This window comes from Aedes albopictus, chromosome 1 (genome assembly GCF_035046485.1).
Source record: "Aedes albopictus strain Foshan chromosome 1, AalbF5, whole genome shotgun sequence".
Taxonomy (NCBI): domain Eukaryota; kingdom Metazoa; phylum Arthropoda; class Insecta; order Diptera; family Culicidae; genus Aedes; species Aedes albopictus.
In genome coordinates this window covers 310,987,088-311,006,970 of record NC_085136.1, presented here as the reverse complement: position 1 = coordinate 311,006,970, position 19,883 = coordinate 310,987,088, and the positions used below count along the sequence as shown (strand labels likewise).

Below are 19,883 nucleotides of genomic sequence, written 5' to 3'. Positions count from 1 at the left end.
ATATTTTGATTTTACTATATTAGGGTGATTCAAAATTTGGAAATCTGCTGATTATGGAAAATAATCGACAATAAGCTATCACGATGTGCTTTCTGAACGTAGGTTTTGATTAACCTTTTAATTAGGGGGTTCTTAAATCATGTATTGGTATTGAAATAAACTTTAATTGTGTATTTGTTGCTGTTAGGGTGGTCCAAAATCTTCAAAACTACATAAATCATTAAAAAAAATAGTTTATCTACGTTTTCTTTCAATGGATCAATTCAGATACACACCAATGTTGGCTGACTAGACGAGGTCTATTCTCAAGGACTGCCCATAGACCACATGACATTTTACGGTGGGTGCACGGAGGTGTGTAATTCAATCGTTATGGGGTCACATAGTCTAATATAGTGAACTGCGTAAAATTTGAACTGCTGTTTATCAATCTCGTGTCAACAACTTCATACATGCTCTTCCGAGTTTGGGTTGTAAGGTACATCGATCCCTGCTATCACTTGTCGAAGCAACCGAAACAACCCTGTCTATAAAGATTTGGCAATTCATATTCGCAATATTGAAGGGAGTTTTTGATAAACGGTCATCAGAGATCGGTCATCATATTTATGAACAGTAGAGTTCCAGCAAATATTTTAAAAATCTTTATCACTCTGTGTGTCGTTCAGTAGAAATGTGTTTAACCCTCAGAGCCCCAGGACAAACTTCTTTTTTTTAATCGTCTGATACTCAGGATCTGTAAAATATAAAAATAAGCGGTTTTCACTATGATCGATGGGAAGAGTTGTACTTCATGTAAGAGTAGTTGTCAAACCGGAAGTCCATGTTTGAACCTGCTTTTGCACCGGAAATAAGTGTTCCCTGGTGCTATGTTTTGGCGAGTCGTCTATGAATCTGGTATTTTATAATAATTCTGAAACCTTTAACAACTTGAAATGGTAGGCCAACACAAGAACACAATGCTGAGGCTGCTTTCTAGCATGAGTTGCATCAGAAACTTGGTCCTAGGAGTGTACTTCCGGTAGGACTCCCTAAGACCCAATTTCGTGATCATAATCATTTTGCACCTGAAAAGATGATTTTAGAAGTTTGGTGTCTATGAAGAATTTGTTTCGTATATTTGAGCCCTTCTTTTAAAAGTATCACTCATGTGATTATTCAACCTAAAATTAAAACACGGGTCATACTTTTAGCCTACGAATTATTACTAGATCATTGCATACTTTTAGGCGTTTATCGGTTTCTGTCCCAATTTACAAAATTGATTCCAATTTGTAAAAGCACGCTTCGCTAAGAAATTAAAGACCAGATTTAGATTCCACCTTGATTGATCTACCGAGAATTAACAGCTAATTATTGAAACAGTAGCCAAAAGGCAGCTGTAGAACATATCGCCAAACATAGCACCAGGGAACACTTATTTCTGGTGCAAAATCAGGTTCAAACATGGACTTCCGGTTTGACAACTACTCTTACATGAAGTACAACTCTTCCCATCGATCATAGTGAAAACCGCTTATTTTTATATTTTACAGATCCTGAGTATCAGACGATTAAAAAAAAGAAGTTTGTCCTGGGGCTCTGAGGGTTAACGAAACTGCATGAATAACATACAATAAAACTTCAAGTTTAAAAAACCCAATATAAGGGGTTTCACTGAAGAGCGTAAAATGTTCTTTTTTAATAAAATTACGATTAAAATATTCAAAGATTGCCTTGGTGATCGCGACGTTTACGCAGAAAAATATTTAACGTAGCGTTCAACGCCATTTAGTGAATTCCTTTTGAATTTTATAGCTTATTGTTGCTTTGAACTGTAGCGATGTGCGTGTGGAAAAGAAACGCGTTGATGTCGACGAATTTGTGTCACTATATATTGAAACTTCGATTGGAGTTTGTGAAGTGATTGCTTCCAAGGTTGTTGAGCAATTCTAACGATTAAGATGAATCGAAGAAACGACCAGTTTAAGAAAATCAATGGTTTGTAGTTATTTTTACATGTATTTCATGGTTGTTTTTGCCTTTTTTTATTTTGAAGGTTGAAAGAGTTAGTTGTATCTGGTGAAGCAACATGTGGTTAGTGTCTAAGAAAATAAAGGCTTATTCATACTTAGTCATCACTCCTTTCCTCTCCAGCTTACTACTGTTTTTAACTGGAGCACCCACCTTCTTGTGTTTTTCTGTAAAATAATATTAAAAAATAATAATAAAAAAATGAAGCTGTGGCCATTAAATTTTAAGAAACACCCCAGTCCCCCCCCCCCCCACCTTATGACCATCTGACTTAGGGAAAGTCTCTTACAAGAATGAAAATTACACTAAATTGTTAGTATTCTGAAGTCAATTTGAACTATGTAAAGATAAAATTTAAACTTTAAACAATATCACTTCCTCCACAATCATGCGGCCCCATTGTGACCTGATAGAAAAAAAATAAAATTTTTCGCGCTTAGCGCAAAAATGCGCAAACAGTGACCTATATAGCCAAAAACTAGACAAAATTGCACGGCAGATCCGGGGTACGGCGTCGTTTTCTGATGTTTCCTAAACAAGTACTGGATCTCTTTAATACGAAGTTTTTCTCCAAAATTTCATAAAAGCCAATATGTTTGCATATTCTAAAAACATAATAATTTTGTGATTAAATTCCAAACAATCCCTGAAATGTAATGGTTATTCATACCCAAAAACACAAAAAATATTGTCACATTATTCAAGTCTTCCTAACTTTTACAACGAACTCATGAAGGAAGCTCATAAAATAAAGACAATAAATACTAATATTGTACCACATAAAACTTCAACTTTGTAAAAATCTGCAAGACTCAATTTTCGATCAAATGACTTGAAAATTTGGGGTTTCCTTAGTTGAAGTATCTATAATGGAAGAAAAATATTAGAAAAATAAAATATTGAAGTCGATTTTTGAGGTTTTGTCCGGCTTCCGGCCACTGTGCATACCACCACACTCGCAAAGAAACATTAGGAATAATGGAATGTAACCACCGTCCCAGCTGGCCATCTCGCCAATCATTTTGCCAACTTTGAAGAGAGCTCTGGCGAACAAAATGGAAAAATTCATCATGTGAAATTCTTCTATCATAGATCTCACCTTCCTGTGCGCCCACCTTTGCGAGAGAGTCCGCCTTCTCATTGCCATAAATTGAGCAATGTGAGGGGACCCATACAAAGGTAATCTTGTATGATCTTTCGACCAGTGCACCCATCTGCTCCCTTATTTTTGTAAGAAAGTAAGATGAATGTTTTACAGGTTTCATCGACCGGAGTGTCTCAATCGAACTAAGGCTATCCGAGAAGATGAAGAAATGGTCTACGGGCATGTTGGAAATCATCCCCAAAGCGAAGTTGATTGCTGCCAGCTCAGCAACATAAACCGAACAAGGTTCCTGAAGTTTGCGGAAGGCGGTAAAATTTTCATTGAAGACACCGAAACCAGTGGATCCATTTATGCGAGACCCATCAGTGAAGAATCTCTTACAGGAATTTACATGTTGGTACTTTTCGTTAAAAATGCGAGGAATAGATATACATCGAAGTTGATCTGGTATTCCATGAATAGCTTGTTTCATGGACAGATCGTATTTAACAGAGGAACTGTCATTAGTGAAGTGTACACGGGGAGGATTATAACTTGGTAGGCTTATGTCAGATGACATGTAGAACAGATAGATTCTCATGAATTTTGATTGAGTGTTCAGACTGAGCATTTCTTCGAAGTTTTCAATGACAAGTGTGTTGCTCACTCCACACTTGATAAGTAACCTTAGTGAGAGCTCCCAGAATCGGTTCTGGAGAGGTTTCACCCCTGCCAGGACCTCTAGGCTCGCATTATGCGTTGAGTGCATACAGCCGAGAGCAATACGCAAACAACGGTATTGAATTCGTTCCAACTTTATTAGGTGGCAGTTTGCTGCTGAGTGGAAGCAGAAAGAGCCATACTCAATAACAGAGAGAATAGTCGTTTTGTAAAGTTTTATGAGGTCTTCCGGGTGAGCACTCCACCATGTTCCGGTAATTGTGCGTAGAAAATTGATCCTTTGTTGACATTTTTGCACCAAATACTTGATTTGGGTACCCCAAGTGCCTTTTGAATCAAACCAGACCCCAAGGTATTTCGAAGTCAAAGACTGGCCGATTTCTATTCCCAAAAGATTGAGTTTCAGTTGGGCTGGGTTCCGCTTTCTAGAAAACACAACCAATTGAGTTTTTTGCGGAGCAAACTCGATCCCTAAATTTCTTGCCCAGATTGACAGATTATTTAGAGAATTTTGCAATGGTCTTTGCAACATTTCTGCATGTGGGCCTTTTAGAGAAACCACAGCATCATCTGCAAGTTGTCTTAGCGTGCATTGTCCTTCCAAGCAACTATCGATGTCTTTCACGTAAAAATTATAAAGCAAGGGACTTAAACATGAGCCTTGGGGTAGGCCCATGTAACTAATTCTGGAAGTTGTCAGTTGTCCGAGATTGAAACTCATATGTTTTTCTGACAACAAATTATACAAGAAATTATTTAAAATTCCTGGAAGTCCACTATTGTGCAGTTTTTCTGACAATATTCCTATGGAAACTGAATCAAAGGCGCCCTTAATATCCAAGAAAACTGAAGCCAGTTGCTCCTTTTCCGCAAAGGCCAGTTGAATATCTGTTGAAAGCAACGCTAGACAATCGTTTGTTCCTTTGCCCTTGCGAAACCCGAACTGTGTATTTGAAAGCAAGTTATTCGATTCGACCCAATCATCGAGTCGTGATAGGATCATTTTTTCTAACAATTTCCTTAAACATGATAACATAGCAATTGGGCGGTATGAATTATGATCAGACGCTGGTTTACCAGGCTTTTGAATAGCTATTACTTTGACCTGTCTCCATTCATGCGGAACGATGTTGTTCTCCATGAATGAGTTGAACAGGTCCAGTAATCGTCTTTTCGCGATATCTGGGAGATTCTTTAGAAGATTGAACTTGATCATATCGCGTCCCGGAGCGGAATTGTTTGATGAAAGAAGAGCCATAGAAAGTTCCAGCATAGTGAAGGGTCTGTCCAGAGAACCGTCTCTTGGGGATGTTTCCCAAGAAATCGGTTGTGCTGGGACTGAGTCTGGGCAGACCTTTTTCGCGAAGCTGAATATCCAACGGTTGGAGTATTCGTCACTCTCATTAGAAGAAGAGCGGTTTCGCATGTTGCGAGCCACTCTCCAAAGCGTTGTCATTGAAGTTTCTCTTGAGAGACCCTCAATGAAGTGTCGCCAATAACTACGCTTCTTCGCTTTCAGCAGGTTTCTCAACTGTCTTTCGAGCTTTGCGTACTCTTGATAAAGATCTGAGGTACCGTGCCTACGAAAAGTTTTGAAAGCATCAGATTTTTTAAGATACAACTGGGTGCAATCATCATCCCAGCCTAGTGTGGCTGGTCTTCTTTTGAAGGTTGCACTTGGAACACGTCGTTTTTGTGATTCTAATGCACTCTTATATATCAGTTCAGACAGGAATCGATACTCATCCAAAGGTGGGAGGGGATTGAATGATTCGATGCCAAAAGATACCGCTTCTGCATACTTTTGCCAATCGATATTCCTTGTGAGGTCAAAAGGAACCTGAATTGGATGGTCTGACCTTTCACTATTATGCTTTATGGTGGTTATAATGGGAAAGTGATCACTACCATGAGGATCCACGATTACCTTCCACAAGCAATCGAATGATAGTGAACTTGACCCCAGTGATAGGTCGAGACGACTTTCTTTGCCGTCAGATGCAATACGTGTCACTTCACCTGTATTTAAAATGTTCAAATTGAAATCGTCGCACAAATCATAGAAAACGGCCGCTCTATTATCGTCATATGGTTCGCCCCACCCTGTACCATGCGCGTTCATATCACCCAGAATTAAAACTGGATGTGATAGTGCAGAAACCGCATTCCAAAAATGACGGCGGGTCATTGAAATTCTTGGAGGAATGTAAACGGAAGCTACGCAAAGTTCTTTACCCTTTACGTTTATTTGGCAAGCGACGATTTCTACGCCAGGATGAGTCGCGATTGGAATTCTATAAAATGAGTAAGTCTTTTTGATCCCCAAAAGAACTCCCCCATAATGGTCATCTCTATCCTGGCGTATAATGTTAAAATCGTGGAAGTTGAGTTCATCTTCAGAAGAAAGCCATGTTTCACAAAGGGCAAATATATCACAATCAGAGTTGTGAATCAAAAACTTAAACAGGTCTAATTTAGGTTTTAGACTATGACAGTTCCACTGTAGCACAGTGATCATATCTTGTACCTCACTTGATGAATTATCCATCGAAAGATATGATCGCAGCAAGGAGGGGCCATGATTGTGTCAGATTCCGAAGATATTCTTCTACTGTAGGTATAAACATATCAATAATGCCTCTAAATGTTTCTGGAAGGCTGAGGGCATCATATAAGCGATCCACGAGAACCCTAAAAGTAAACAGTCCTCGCTTGGGTCTAGGAGGCTTGTTTGAACTGCGAGGAACTTTGGTAGCTTTTTTCTTGCTACCTTGTCGATTATTTCTCTTTGAAGTGTATTTAACAGGCGGAGACGGGGGTGACAGGTTCTTGCTACAACATGGATCTGAAGCTGAAGGAACCTGATTCTTCGGAGTTTTTAAGTTTACCCCGTCTCCTTTAACATTAGGCAAACTTTTGAGGGAAGACTTTAAAAAGACCTTTCGGCGCAATCCCGGGGAAGATGATGACTTCCTTTTTCCAGGTGCGTGTACCTCCGAAAGAGATCTACCCTCATCAGTTTCGCCATCGTCCTGATCATCGGAAGACAACTCCTGATAGGGATTTTCAACTGGGACAGCTGATTCAGACACGAAATCTGGTGTTTTAAAAGATTTCACCATCTCCGCATATGTCTGTTTGGAGCGCTTTATGATAGAGCGACTCTCATTTCGAATACGTCTTTTGTAAGCCGGGCAAACTTGCAAGTCGTGTGGATCTCCGCCACAGTAGCTACATTTTTCCGCTTCCTGTGTGCAAGAGTCCTCCAAATGAGCTTGGTTGCATTTGCCACAACGGGGCTTGTTGTCGCAAAAGCTATCACTGTGACCAAACTGCTTGCATTTGGTACAATTAAAAACCTTCGGCCTAAAAAGATGCACTGGGTAAAAACCACCATCAATTACAACAAATTCCGGGAGGACGGAACCTGGAAAAGTCACTCGAAAAAACGCTGAAGGCGAGTACACCTTTTTATTTCCTTCCATGGAAACCTTAGATAAGCGTTTACAGTCTAGGATAGCCACATCAGGAATTGACCTATTTTTGAATCGACCAAAGCCGGTCTTGATGTCCTCACATGTCAGCATTTCGTCGAGGATCTTCCCCTCCACCTCCACTTCTCGTGCTGGCACATAGACGGCGTATTCAACAGTAAACGCTTCGTGTTGAGCAATTTCATTTGCTGCTTTGTAGCTAGGTGCGGTAACACGCAGCTTGGATGCTTTCACTTGGTGAATAACGGTCCCAGGATACTTACGCGTCAGCTCTCGAGAAATCGAAAGCATATTCAATGGTTTGCATTTGCGCCGGAAATAGACAACCCAAGGTCCAGGCGAAGATGGCTGATAAAACCGCGTACGAGCAATGATATCATTAGGAGGCGTTTCGCCTCCAATCGAATCGTCCATGTGGAAACAAATTTATGGAAAATAACTCAAAAGTGCAAAAGAGGAAGCGAAAAACCTTAAAGTATTTACAGTGCACTTTCTTCCTTAGGACGACAACTGCTTGGTTTGTAAACCAAACAATGTTAATAATATATAGAAAAAAAATAAAGCAAAAAAAAAAAACTTGTACTTATAATATACGAATTCAATTCTTATGTTTATTTTAGCGCACCCTGTAGGATGCAAAAAAAACGGTATTGAAAAAAAAAAGAAAAAATAGCTAATAAAAAAAAAACAAAAAAAAAATGGTCCGTTATTTACAGTTTGTACACCCTTACCCGTATACAGTAGTTTGGGAACCACTGTTATGGATGTCAAAAAAAAACACGTGGTCGAATGTGGACTGGGGATACAATAGACAAAAGTGATCAAAACAAATTGGGCGGACAAAAGAGTGTATCGAAAGAGTGATACTTATCTGACCGAAGCAGGTAGATATTTATCACAGGCAGGTCGATGGTAAAGCTGTCCGTCGCGTCTGCCTTCGCACACGTCGCCGCCGTCCTCTTCGATGACGGAGGGGCTGATGATGGCGATAAAGATGACTTTCTTGGATGCGATGCTTCTTCTTTGATGCACGATGATGCAAGCACCTCGCTTCCCGGGTTGCGCTGGATACCACCTTGCGACACTACACTTCGCACAAGCAGGAAAACGTACGATATAAAAAACCTTCCGCACTTGCGGGGGAAAAAACTCCACTTATACGAGGTCTATCGCGTGGTGAGATACGGAGCACACGTCCGACTCGTCCAAATGCACAACTGGGAATGATTTTTCAAATATTAGTCTAGGTAAATAAAAAAAAAACAACGTATGCAATCTTGCTTTAAAATACGTCTTTAAAACTAAGAAATTCCATCGGATTCTGAAACAGTTTTGTCAAACCCCTACGGCGAGTTTGCGTAAATTCGTCATACACTCTAAAAAACACACAACCGAAAATGTTCAAAGTGCCATAACTTTTTTGTACATTTTTTTACCATTATGAAATTTCTACAGATGGTAGCTAACAGAATGAACTTTATTCTCACAAAATATCACGAAGGTAAAAAAATAACTTTTTGAGATATTTTATTTTTAGTAACAAAATTCAGTTTTTTAGAAGAAAACTAAATAAATTTTTCAATGTGTATTTTTCTGAGAGCCACCATTTATTAATCTACAACTTTGCCGAAGACAGTTTTCCGATCAAACAAGCAGTTTCCGAGATATGATTTTTCATTTGCATGTGTTCCATTTTTTCATAGGCCCTATTTGAAAGTTAGTCGAGACTCAATAAAAAGTTTTAATATGAAAAAATAGTTATTTATATTGATTAGAACAGCTGTGCAAAATGTTATGCAAATCAAAAATGCAAAATTAAAAAAAAATGGATTTTTTTTCGTGCTGCTTCGTGGAAAGCCTCTGCTGTATAATAACAGCTAACTTAGCTTCATGTCCTGTGTTGCAAGTTACCCCACAGATGGGGAAACTTGCAACAAGCATGTATTTCGCACCTCTTGATTAGGTGGCAACGTATTTTGGTAAATCAAGTGCTGCATAGTACTCTACTCGGGGTAATTAGCGTACACGATGCTTTACAGGATGTTTCAAATATTTAGATTTTCAATGATACAATGATACATATTGCCCATTTTACTGGCATTTTACCAGGTTAGCTGGTATGTCTGAAACATACTGGAAAAACTTGTAATTAGAAGGCACGAAATGTTGCTAATTGGCAAATTGAGAGATGAAATTTGTGAAAAAAATCGCGTTCTGGTGGGATACGAACCCACGACTCCGTATTCGCTAGACCGGCGCTTTAACCAACTAAGCCACAGAACAGGTAATGGTTCTGCGGAATAGAAAGCCAAACTGACTCCGAAGCCGCACCGTGAACACTCCTATTTCACAAACTCATCTCTCTTTTCGGCTTAGATGCCAATCCACAACACACTCCTGTTTGTGCCCACTACCTACAAGTGCGAGCGAGTTATTTATATGAAGCCGAGACTTACTCTCGCACTCCGCATACCTAGCCACCAGGCAGTTTGTTTTGCTGGTGTCTAATTAGTATGCGTCGAGAGCTCGGCACGGTCGGACGCTCGGACGACCGAACTGCGCCAAGTGACGCAAGCAAGGGTACAATGATACATATTGCCCATTTTACTGGCATTTTACCAGGTTAGCTGGTATGTCTGAAACATACTGGAAAAACTTGTAATTAGAAGGCACGAAATGTTGCTAATTGGCAAATTGAGAGATGAAATTTGTGAAAAAAATCGCGTTCTGGTGGGATACGAACCCACGACTCCGTATTCGCTAGACCGGCGCTTTAACCAACTAAGCCACAGAACAGGTAATGGTTCTGCGGAATAGAAAGCCAAACTGACTCCGAAGCCGCACCGTGAACGCGATTTTTTTCACAAATTTCATCTCTCAATTTGCCAATTAGCAACATTTCGTGCCTTCTAATTACAAGTTTTTCCAGTATTTTCAATGATATTGCTTCAAAGTCGAAAAGTGTTGAAAGCTACCCCATTTGACGGTACCTTTATTCTCCTCCCCAGTTCCTTACAGCCTATCTCCTACCTTATCTAGCACTTTCTTCTTCCCTTTACGGTCAGCGGGGCCCCTTCTTCTTTCCGCAACCACACTTTCCACCTGTCTCCGTCGATGCTGGCTCGCTTCGCTTGTCCCTCGACGCTGCGACGGCTTCACTTCCTCCTTCCTCGCTCGCTGTCTTTTCGTTGGCCCAACTGCCGAGCGTTCGCGGTTCAACTTGACGAAGCCGCGAAGCTCCGGGCAAAATGGCGGCACTCGCGAACACCAGGTATGGTGGCACTGGGACACGCGGCACTCTTCCGTCCTACGTCCGCAGTTTCTGGTCAAGAACTGCACTTGGCTAGGAGCCGGTAGATCCACGCAATGACTTTCGGGTCTCTCTACACGGACTTCAAGGACTACACCAAGAAACCAAGGGGCCCTGCGGGCCGTTTGGGAACGAATGGGTGGCGCATTACTAATAGGGACGATTGGGACACTGGTCTGGGGAGTTCGTACCTGGATTTTTCCTATATTCTGCTCCTTCCAATATCTTTCACTCAAAACTTATTTTATTACTCCTTCCGACTTAACTTCTTCAAACTTTCTTTAATTTTCGAATAACTTCTTGAAACTCGTCTATACTCTTTGAGTTTTGGCTTGCCAATGATTTAGAGCAATGGCGCTTTACCATCCAGACTCCCCGACCAAGAGTTTCCCGCTTTGTCTAAATTCGCCCCATCATGGCTCCTTATACGCCACCCCTCATGACCGCCTTATCCTTGCCTGCGAAGCCTAGTGGTGAGTAGCGGAACTATGTGGTGTGGCTGCTTGATGTCCGGTGGTATTGTGTGATGCTCAGCGGTTGATCAAACATCTTCATGGTATTTTTTTATCAACATTTATAACGAAACACCACACCGCGAAAATCTCACAAATCTCGGACAGACAGACACACCACTGGTTACAGCCTACAGAATAGTGATGGCCAAGACGAGAGATGTAATGGCTCCTACAGAGCAATCTCCAGAGATGTTGGAGGGGATCATCGAGGGGATTTTTCCGCGCCATGATCCCAGTCCTTGGTCTTCTTTCGTAGGACAGCCGGGGACTGGGGCTGGCGACGAGGAGAGCGTCACCGATGTAGAACTTGCGGGGATAGCAAAGTCTCTTGGCGTAGGTAAGGTCCCAGGTCCGGACGGAGTTCCGAACCTGGCTTTAAAAGTAGCTATTGCAGAGGCTCCCGAGATGTTCAGGTCTGCTATGCAGGAATGCCTGGACGAGGGAGTTTTCCCAGAAGTATGGAAGAGGCAGAGCCTGGTTATATTGCCAAAGACGGGGAAACCACCTGGAGACCCGTCGGCATATAGATCAATATGCTTGATCGACACGGCGAGGTCATCTTCAATAAAATGTTGAGCCACACCGAGGGTAAAAATGCTCAATCGAGTAGCCAGTACGGCTTCCGGAAGGGGAGTACCTGTACAAGATTATCGGAAGTTACTTCCAGAATCGAGTACTAGTTTACGACACAGAGGTGGGTCAGAAATGCTTTCACAAAACCTCAGGAGTCCCGCACGGTTCCACCCTGGGTCCGATGTTAAGGAATGTCATGTACGACTAGGTGTTGAGGTTAGAGTTCCCGGTGGGATGGAGATCGTCGGCTTTGCTGACGACATTACGCTCGAAGTCTACGGTGAGTCGATCAAACAAGTGAAGTTTAATTCTACCCACTCGATCAAGGTTGTGGAGGCGTGAAAAAAGTGCAGGAAGCTGGAGTTGGCTCACCACAAAACTGAGGTGATGGTTGCAGTGCAAAAAATGTAATTTCGACATATCGTAATTCAACCACATACAGCTCATTTCAGAAGCTGAACCTGGCAATATAGTATATGGAAAACTTGTGCTGCTAGACTAGTTCAACAAGAAAGTAACGAGTAAACAGCTCTTTTTCGAATATTTAAAGTATATATATATATATATATATATATATATATATATATATATATATATATATATATATATATATATATATATAAATGTCATATTCACCATTAATATCAATTGACATTTTTCGATGGTGCTGATGAAAGCCAGTGAAACCTGAAGAACACTCAACAACTGAAGGTCTTAATCAATAGACGCCTGCAGTATGCAATTCGTGCATGCGATAGCGACATAAATTCGGGTGCGAAAGTGGATATTGTAAGTGATATTGTAAGGATCGGTTTCTGTTGCTGTGATTGAAACAACTCAATTAAATCGAATCACTCGTGGGAATTGAAACCGATTTCCGGTTACCAGCTGGGATCAATGCAGTGGCAATCACCACCCATGTTCCCTGATTTGCTATTTTTTATGAAACCATCGTAAAAACATCATCGTAAATCCTCCACAGTCATCGTAAATAATTCCGGTTGAAATTTTCACCGGAAGCAAATCGATTCTTTTTTTCCTCCTGGCATTATTCTGCCATCAGGAAGCCAGGACTACGTGTTCTCAGAGTGTTCACGGCCACTCGGTTGAAAATGGTGTGCAAAACATAGCAATTATGAATTTTCACTACATTTAATGGCACTGACTGGGTGTTGGAATGGCGACGACTGGCTAGCGACTACTGGAGGCGAATAGCTTCATTTTCCCCGGAGTGGCATAAAATTGATAGACATAACAGACACATAAAAGAACCATATCGTTGCGATGCGGTGGTACAATGAATCATACTTTTACCACAGACAAACAGACGTAACTCTTAAAGGAAATTCATCGAAATCTTTTGCCCGGTGTCTTTTTTCATGAACACACTGACACCTGTTGGTATAACCGCGCTAGACACTGTCGACCATGATGGATTTCGATTTGACGTTTGCTAACACGCACACTACTACACAAATCGCCAGTAATTTTCGTTTGCATCATTCAGCAACGTGTACACTGGCAAACGTCAAAGCGATCGAACACTAGCGCCTCTGGTGGAAGGATCGCGCAAATCAAATGAAATTTGAATTAATCGTTAAATGTATGTGCCAAGCCGTTGAAGAGTGTTACGTCTGTTTGTCTGTGCTTTTACATTTCTGGGAAGTACTTTTTTCAAATTAAGTCGCTGAAAGAACTCTGACCCGCCATTGTAGGTTATATTAGACACATGGTGAATTACGGAATGACGTGTAAATTACTGAAAATGACAAATTGCGAAAAGTTTTTTGATAGGAGGTGTTCGCAATTAGATGACAGAAATTCCGTCCTGAAATTCGCAATATCTTACCGATACATTCCACCGAGCCATTCGTCATGCGGATGGGTTCCCACTCGAACAAGCAGTGACAGCGGCCCTCCTTGCATCCTAGGCGGCTGTATGTCATTTCGCACTGTTCGTTGAAAAGGCATTCCTCGTTGAGCGAAGCCGCTGTAAACCGTTGGGGAACGTGAACATGAGAGAAATTTTCTGAGCGTGTGTGTTAAGTGGAACTCATCCGAAAGGGGCGATGAATGAGTGACTTTGAAATTTCCATTCAATTCAATTTGTCAGATTTGATATCAACCGATTTTGTGAGTGACTGTTATTCACTCTACGGACACTCATCTGCCCCTACCTCTCCGGAATGAGTTCCACACCGTCGCACCGCGCATCTACTTACGTTTCCCACACTTGTTGACCCGGTTGGTAGCCGGCAGGTCCGGTTCGCAACGGCACAGGTGCTCTTCCGGTTCGCAGAAACCTCCGACGAAGGTGCACTCTTCGGAATGGTCGCACTTGTCACCGAACAGAAGCGCCCGGGCCGTCGATGGTTCTGTAAAATATTCGAAACGGGAACCCGCATTGGTGATGGTCGAAGCAAAGGAGTGTGACCAAACATTTTGACAGACAATCCCGATTGAAGGGAACCGAAATGTTCAAGTCTTGATATCTCACACTGTGCAGAAGGAAATAACAAGCTGCAAAAGCTGTTTGCGATAGAAGTGTGCTTGAAAGTTCACAAAACTCGTAGATTTATTTATCTTTCACCAATTATGAGGTTTTTACCAATAAATAAATTTTCTTGGGATGTTGATTAACGATCAGACTCTTCCATCAATAAATCTACGTGCTTAACAGCATCTTAAATCTCAGGAGTTTGAAAAGCAAGCATTGTGATATATTTCGGTGTTTCTTGAAGCTTTAATAACAATGGAATAGACGAACCATGAGACGGATTTGGTGGTCTAATGACTACCGCTTCCGATTCTTATGCAAAAGGTTTTGGGTTTAATCCTTGGCCCGTCCCTTTCCTTCTACGTTCTATATACTTATTCTCTTCTCCTTACATACATATAAAACTCATGCATAACAAATTCTTCAACAACGTCAAACATATTCATATCAATAACTTCCTCAGCACTAACACCAAAAGGCCGTAAAACTTGTGTGACCGTGTGATGATAGTAGTATTCCATTATACGCTAGGCCTCCTAATTGCTTCTCCAAGTGCAATGTTGAACAGTTAATTTGAAAATGCTTCACATCCAACAATGGCGTAGCAAGGGGGGTGCGATGGGTGCGGTCCGCACCGGGTCCCCGAATTCAGGGTGCCTCCAAATCAAGGAAGGTTTCTAACACTAGTTTGAATTAAGTTCTTTAAATAGCGAAAGTTTCTTATAAGTATAAGTTCAACACTACGCAGAACTGCTGATAGGTATGTGGGGGCCCCTTCGTGGTTATCATGGGGCACATGAATGTCCCTAAAATTACAAGAAAAATGTGTTAGACATTAAAATTGGATTTTACCAAAATAATTACCGATTTGGAAGTAAATTTTTTGAGCATTGTGAAAACGTCCCTGATATCCTGATAACAGGACCAAATATAGTTGTTGACTCAGCTTAAGGTAGAGCTAAAGTTCAGGGGCCGCATTTATGAAACTTATGATCTAAACATATGACAAGTCAAAACCGTAATAACAGTATTTTGGTCGTTCTTTTTGCTTTCGTATAAAAAAAGTGCAATCAACGTATTCCAACAATTTCATCAAGTATTTCTTTCCAAGTATTCCTTGAAGGGTTTCTACGAGAATTCCTCCGGGCAAGGTAAACACTTACATACCTTGCCTTCGGGAATTACGATTTATCTAGCAGTTACTCCAAAGACTTTTACAAAAAATCCTCTACGATTTACTTCAGAACTTTTTTCATGGATTGCTTTAGAAATTCTTCTAAGCATTGCTTTTTGAATTGATTCCTTCAGGAACACCACCAAGAATTTCTTCAGGATTTTTTTTTTCCAAAATGTATCCAGGAATCTTTCAAAAATTCCTTCAAGGATTTTATTACCTAACAAATTCTTTCAAGCATTCCTTCAGGAATACATAAAGTCCTTTAAGCATTATGTCATGAAGTCCTTCAACGAATCCTTCAGATGAACATTAAGGAATTTCTCGAAGGATCGTTTTAGAGACTTCTCAAAGAAAGAATCTTACAGGAGTTTCTCATGGAAAATATCTTTGATGAATTTCTGAGATCATGCTTGATCAGGTATGGCACTTCAATGGAATTACGTGAAAGAATCCTTGTAGAAATACTTGCAGGAATTTTTGGAGGAAATTTAAAAGGAAACCTCAAAGAATCTACTGCATGAATTCTAAGATGTATTCGGAAAGAATCATTAGGTTGATTTTGGAAATATCTTTGATAACATTCCTGACGGATTACTACAGTACTATGAAGTAGTAGTAGAAGTACTAGATGTTTTATGAGGAATTACGAAAGGTTTCCTGAAGAAGTTTTGAAAGCGAAGTGAGTTCTGGAAAAATCAATTATGAAATGCCTAGATTATTTTTCAAAGATATCAATGGCATGAATCCCAAAGAATTCCTCTCAAATTCGTTGATGCAAATCAAAAAACAATTTTCGAAAGAATTCCCACAGATTTCAGTGGAAAAATTTGTAGGATTACCTGAAGGAAAACTTTGAGAAATCCCTGAATGAATCTTTGTAACATAGCTTGAAAAAATTCTAGAAAAAAAAGATTAAATATTTATTGGATTTTCTTAAAGGATTCATGAACGAATTGTGAAAGAGGAATTTAAAAAAATGCGTAATCTTTGGACGATTTCATACAGTTATTATTGGAAGAATTTCTGAAGAAACCTTTGAAATTCTTGAACAATGCTTCGTAAGAAATACTTGAAAGGACTTGACTTCAAGGAAACCACTTGAGGCATTGCAAAAAGAACCCTTGCAGAAATTTCTAAAATAATATCTTGGAGGAATTTGTTTAGAAGTCTTTGAAGTAATTCCTAGAATCCTAGATGAATCGTAAAAGATATCTTTTGGAGTTCCTCATCAGGAACAAATGCTTGATGTAATCGTTTAAAAATATCTTAAAAGCTTCATGAAGGAAATCCAGATGAAATTGATGTTATCGCTAAGTAAATCTTTAATGGTATCAATAGATGGAAACCTTGGAAGAATACCGAAAGAATTCATTGAAAGAATTCCTATAAAATTTCTGTGAGAATTCTTGGAAGAATTCTTACATTTTTTTTTTTGAATTTTCCTTCGGAAATTTCTTTTGGATCTTTTTCAGTAATTGCTTTTGAAATCCGTGCAGCAGTTCGTTAAGGAATACCTTTGGAAATTTATTTAGAAAATCCTTCGGCAGTTATTCTGAAAATTTCCTTCGGAAATTGGTTTGGCAATTCCTTAAGTCTTTTTTTCTGAATTCATTTTTCATTATTTTTAAATAAATTCTTTGGCAATTTTTTTGAAAAATGTCTCAGCTATAATGTTCGCAATTCCTTTGGTAAAAATATTCAAGATTTTTTTAGAAACTCGGTTATAAGTTTCAATGAAAATTCCTTCGACAACTCTTTTGAGAAAATGTTAGGCAATTCCTTTTAAAATTTCTTTAATCAGTTATCGGAAATGCTTCAGAAATGGCTTTGCGAACTTTTTCAGATTATTTTTTCTACGGAAATTTCTTTGAAAATTCCATTGACAACTTCTCGTTGTTTTTTTTTTGAAAATTCGTTCCAAAAGTCCACTGGTAATTACTTTGGGAATAACTTCAACACTCTTCTTAAAACTGTTTCCGGGAAATTCCCACTGAATTTGATTGGGTAATTCATTTGGCGTTTACTTTAGAAATGCATTCGGCGAATTTCCTGTGAGCCACCCCGTGAACATTTTTCATATTACCTTTGGCGGAGTTTTTTTGGCAAAACCTTTGGAAATCCTTTTAGCAATTTTTTTTAATTCCAATAAGATTATTTTTGGGATTTTCTTGCAAGTTTTTTTTTAACTATTTCGGCAATTTCTTAGAAATTTGGTTCGGTAACTCATTCGGAAATTTCTGGGTAATAATATTCGAAATTGTTCTAGGAAAATATCTACGGCAATTACTTTTTGAAATAGTTTGGGCAATAGCTTCAGAAATTTATCAGGCAACTCCTGCGGGATTCCAGACAATTATTCAATAGTTCCTTTCAAAATTCATTCGGCAGGTAATCTGAAAATTCTTCAGCCAAATAGTTTGTAAATTGAAGCGGTAATTTTAGAAAATGTCTCCGGTTATTCTCAGAAAATTTGTGGTTCTATGAGATACACTCTTGCGAATTAAAAAAATACAAGAATTTACAATGGAACGGCTGAAGATTTTTTTTTATATAACTTTATTATCGAGAGCCGAAAGCCGAAGAAAATCTCATAAGAATTATCTAAGAAAAATGTTTAAACCATTACCAGTAGAATTTCCTAGGGAAATTCCTGTGAGAATTGCAATATTTCTTACATTATTTTTAAATTTGAATCTGTTGAATCCTTCAAGAAATGACAAAAGAATTTATTGGATGAACTATTAAAGAAACCTTTGCAAAAACTCCTGAAGGAAGTTGGAGAGGAATTTGTAAAGGCCTCTTTGAAAGAATTTCTTTAGAATTTTGAATAAAACCTTGGTAGAATTCCTAAAGCGATCCCGGGAAAAAGCCCAAAAGTAATCCTCTCTAGAGCTCTTGGAGAAATTATTGAATGAATTAAGCAAGGAACGTTTTCTTTGATTGATGAAACCTTCGCAGAGGTTCCTAACAATATCTGTAATGAAATTCCGAGGAGTTTTTTTTTTGAAGAAATATATAAGGAATCGCGTAGCGATTCCTGAAGAATTCTCGATGGAAATCTAAAATGAAATCTTAAACTTCCATTAATCACTTAGAAGATGCTTCAAGGCATTCTTAAAGAATTCTTGATGAAAGAGGCAAAACAGTAATCCTTGGAGAAATTTCTGAAAAAAATATTCAAATTTATCCTTTCAAGCCAGGTACCTGTTCCTTTACTATTTTCATTCTACTGGAAACAAAGGAACGAAGCGCTTTTTTTTATTTTTGTTAGAAGTAGGTACGAATGATTGCAAAAATTACGTAATCAATCGGTGCAGTAATCGCTTTGTTTTCGAATATTATGAATTTAGGATTGTATGATTACTAAGGCACGTTGACCCTACTAGGAATCCTTGGAGATTGGTTTAAACGAATTTTTGGAGGAATTTCTGAAGGAATCAATCATAAATCCTGAAGAAATTCCTGACTGAGATGCTAGATGGAAACTAAGAATGATTTTCAAAAGGTTTTGCGAAAGAATTTTTAAGGAGTCTTATCAAAAGTCGCAATATTTAGAATTTTTAGAAGATCTCCTAGAGGAATTCTAGCAAAAATTCCTGAAGAAATCCTTGGGGAAACTCCTAGAGTAGATGGATATTAAAGAATTCGTTGGAAGAAATCCAGAAGGATTTTTGGAAGGAATTTCTACCAAAGTTCTTCTAAGAATTTTCTTAGAGGAACTTCTGTAGGGATCCTTGAAGGATTTTTTAAAATTATTATCCAATGGCTTCTTTGGAAATTTCTTGGAGGATATCTAGGATGAATCTCATAATAAAACTTTAGAGAAACTCCAAAACTCCTTGAAGAATCCTTGCAGATTTTTTTTTAAGCGTTGCAGTAATTATTGGAGGAATCCTTGGAGGAATTTCTAAAGGAATCCTTGGAAGAGATTCTTAAAAAAATTTCAAAGGAACGCCAAGATTAGAAATGAACGCTTGAGGAAATGCCAAGATAAATTCTTGGATGTATCTATGGAGAATGCTTCCGTGGAAAAATCATTTAAGGGATATCTGGAGGATCTCCTGAAAGAAACCATGGATTAATGTTTGAAAAAATTCTAGAAGGACTTCTCTTCCTCTGACGGAATTCCGATGTAATTTCCTTTTAAAAATATCTGGTTCCAAAAAAGTCATTGGAAAACTTTTGTAGTGGTTTTTTTTAGAATTTCTTAAGAATTCTTTGATCTAATAGATGAATCCTCAGAGATATTATTGAATCCCTGATGGACTTCCTGAACAAATGTTTCGAGAAACACTTGATAAAGCCTTTGCATGAATCTTTGAGAGTACTCTGAAGTACTTTTGAAAACATGCTCGGAGACAACACTGTAAGAATACCTGATGGAATGTTAAGCGAAATACTAAATGACACACTTGCTTTAACCACTTGAAAGATTCTGGAAGACAAATTATAATTCAGCAAGGATTTTTTTTAAGAAAAGAGTAAAGCAATCTTTGCAGGACTTCCTAAGGGATTACCTGATGAAATTTCCTAATCAAT

At 39.0% G+C, this 19,883-nt stretch overlaps 1 protein-coding gene across 4 annotated transcripts in view; it reads right to left on the bottom strand.

The window, feature by feature from the left end:
- The window catches only part of LOC109402379 (uncharacterized), a 489,342-nt gene that overhangs the window by 378,741 nt on the left and 90,718 nt on the right, over nt 1-19,883 (bottom strand). For all 4 annotated transcript variants that reach the window (XM_029856761.2, XM_029856760.2, XM_062847136.1 and 1 more), the window contains 2 exons: nt 13,893-14,045; nt 13,520-13,660 (listed from right to left, as the gene is read on the bottom strand). In XM_029856761.2, the coding sequence (XP_029712621.2) occupies nt 13,520-13,660; nt 13,893-14,045 (294 nt within the window). The remainder of the gene's footprint in view (nt 1-13,519; nt 13,661-13,892; nt 14,046-19,883) is intronic.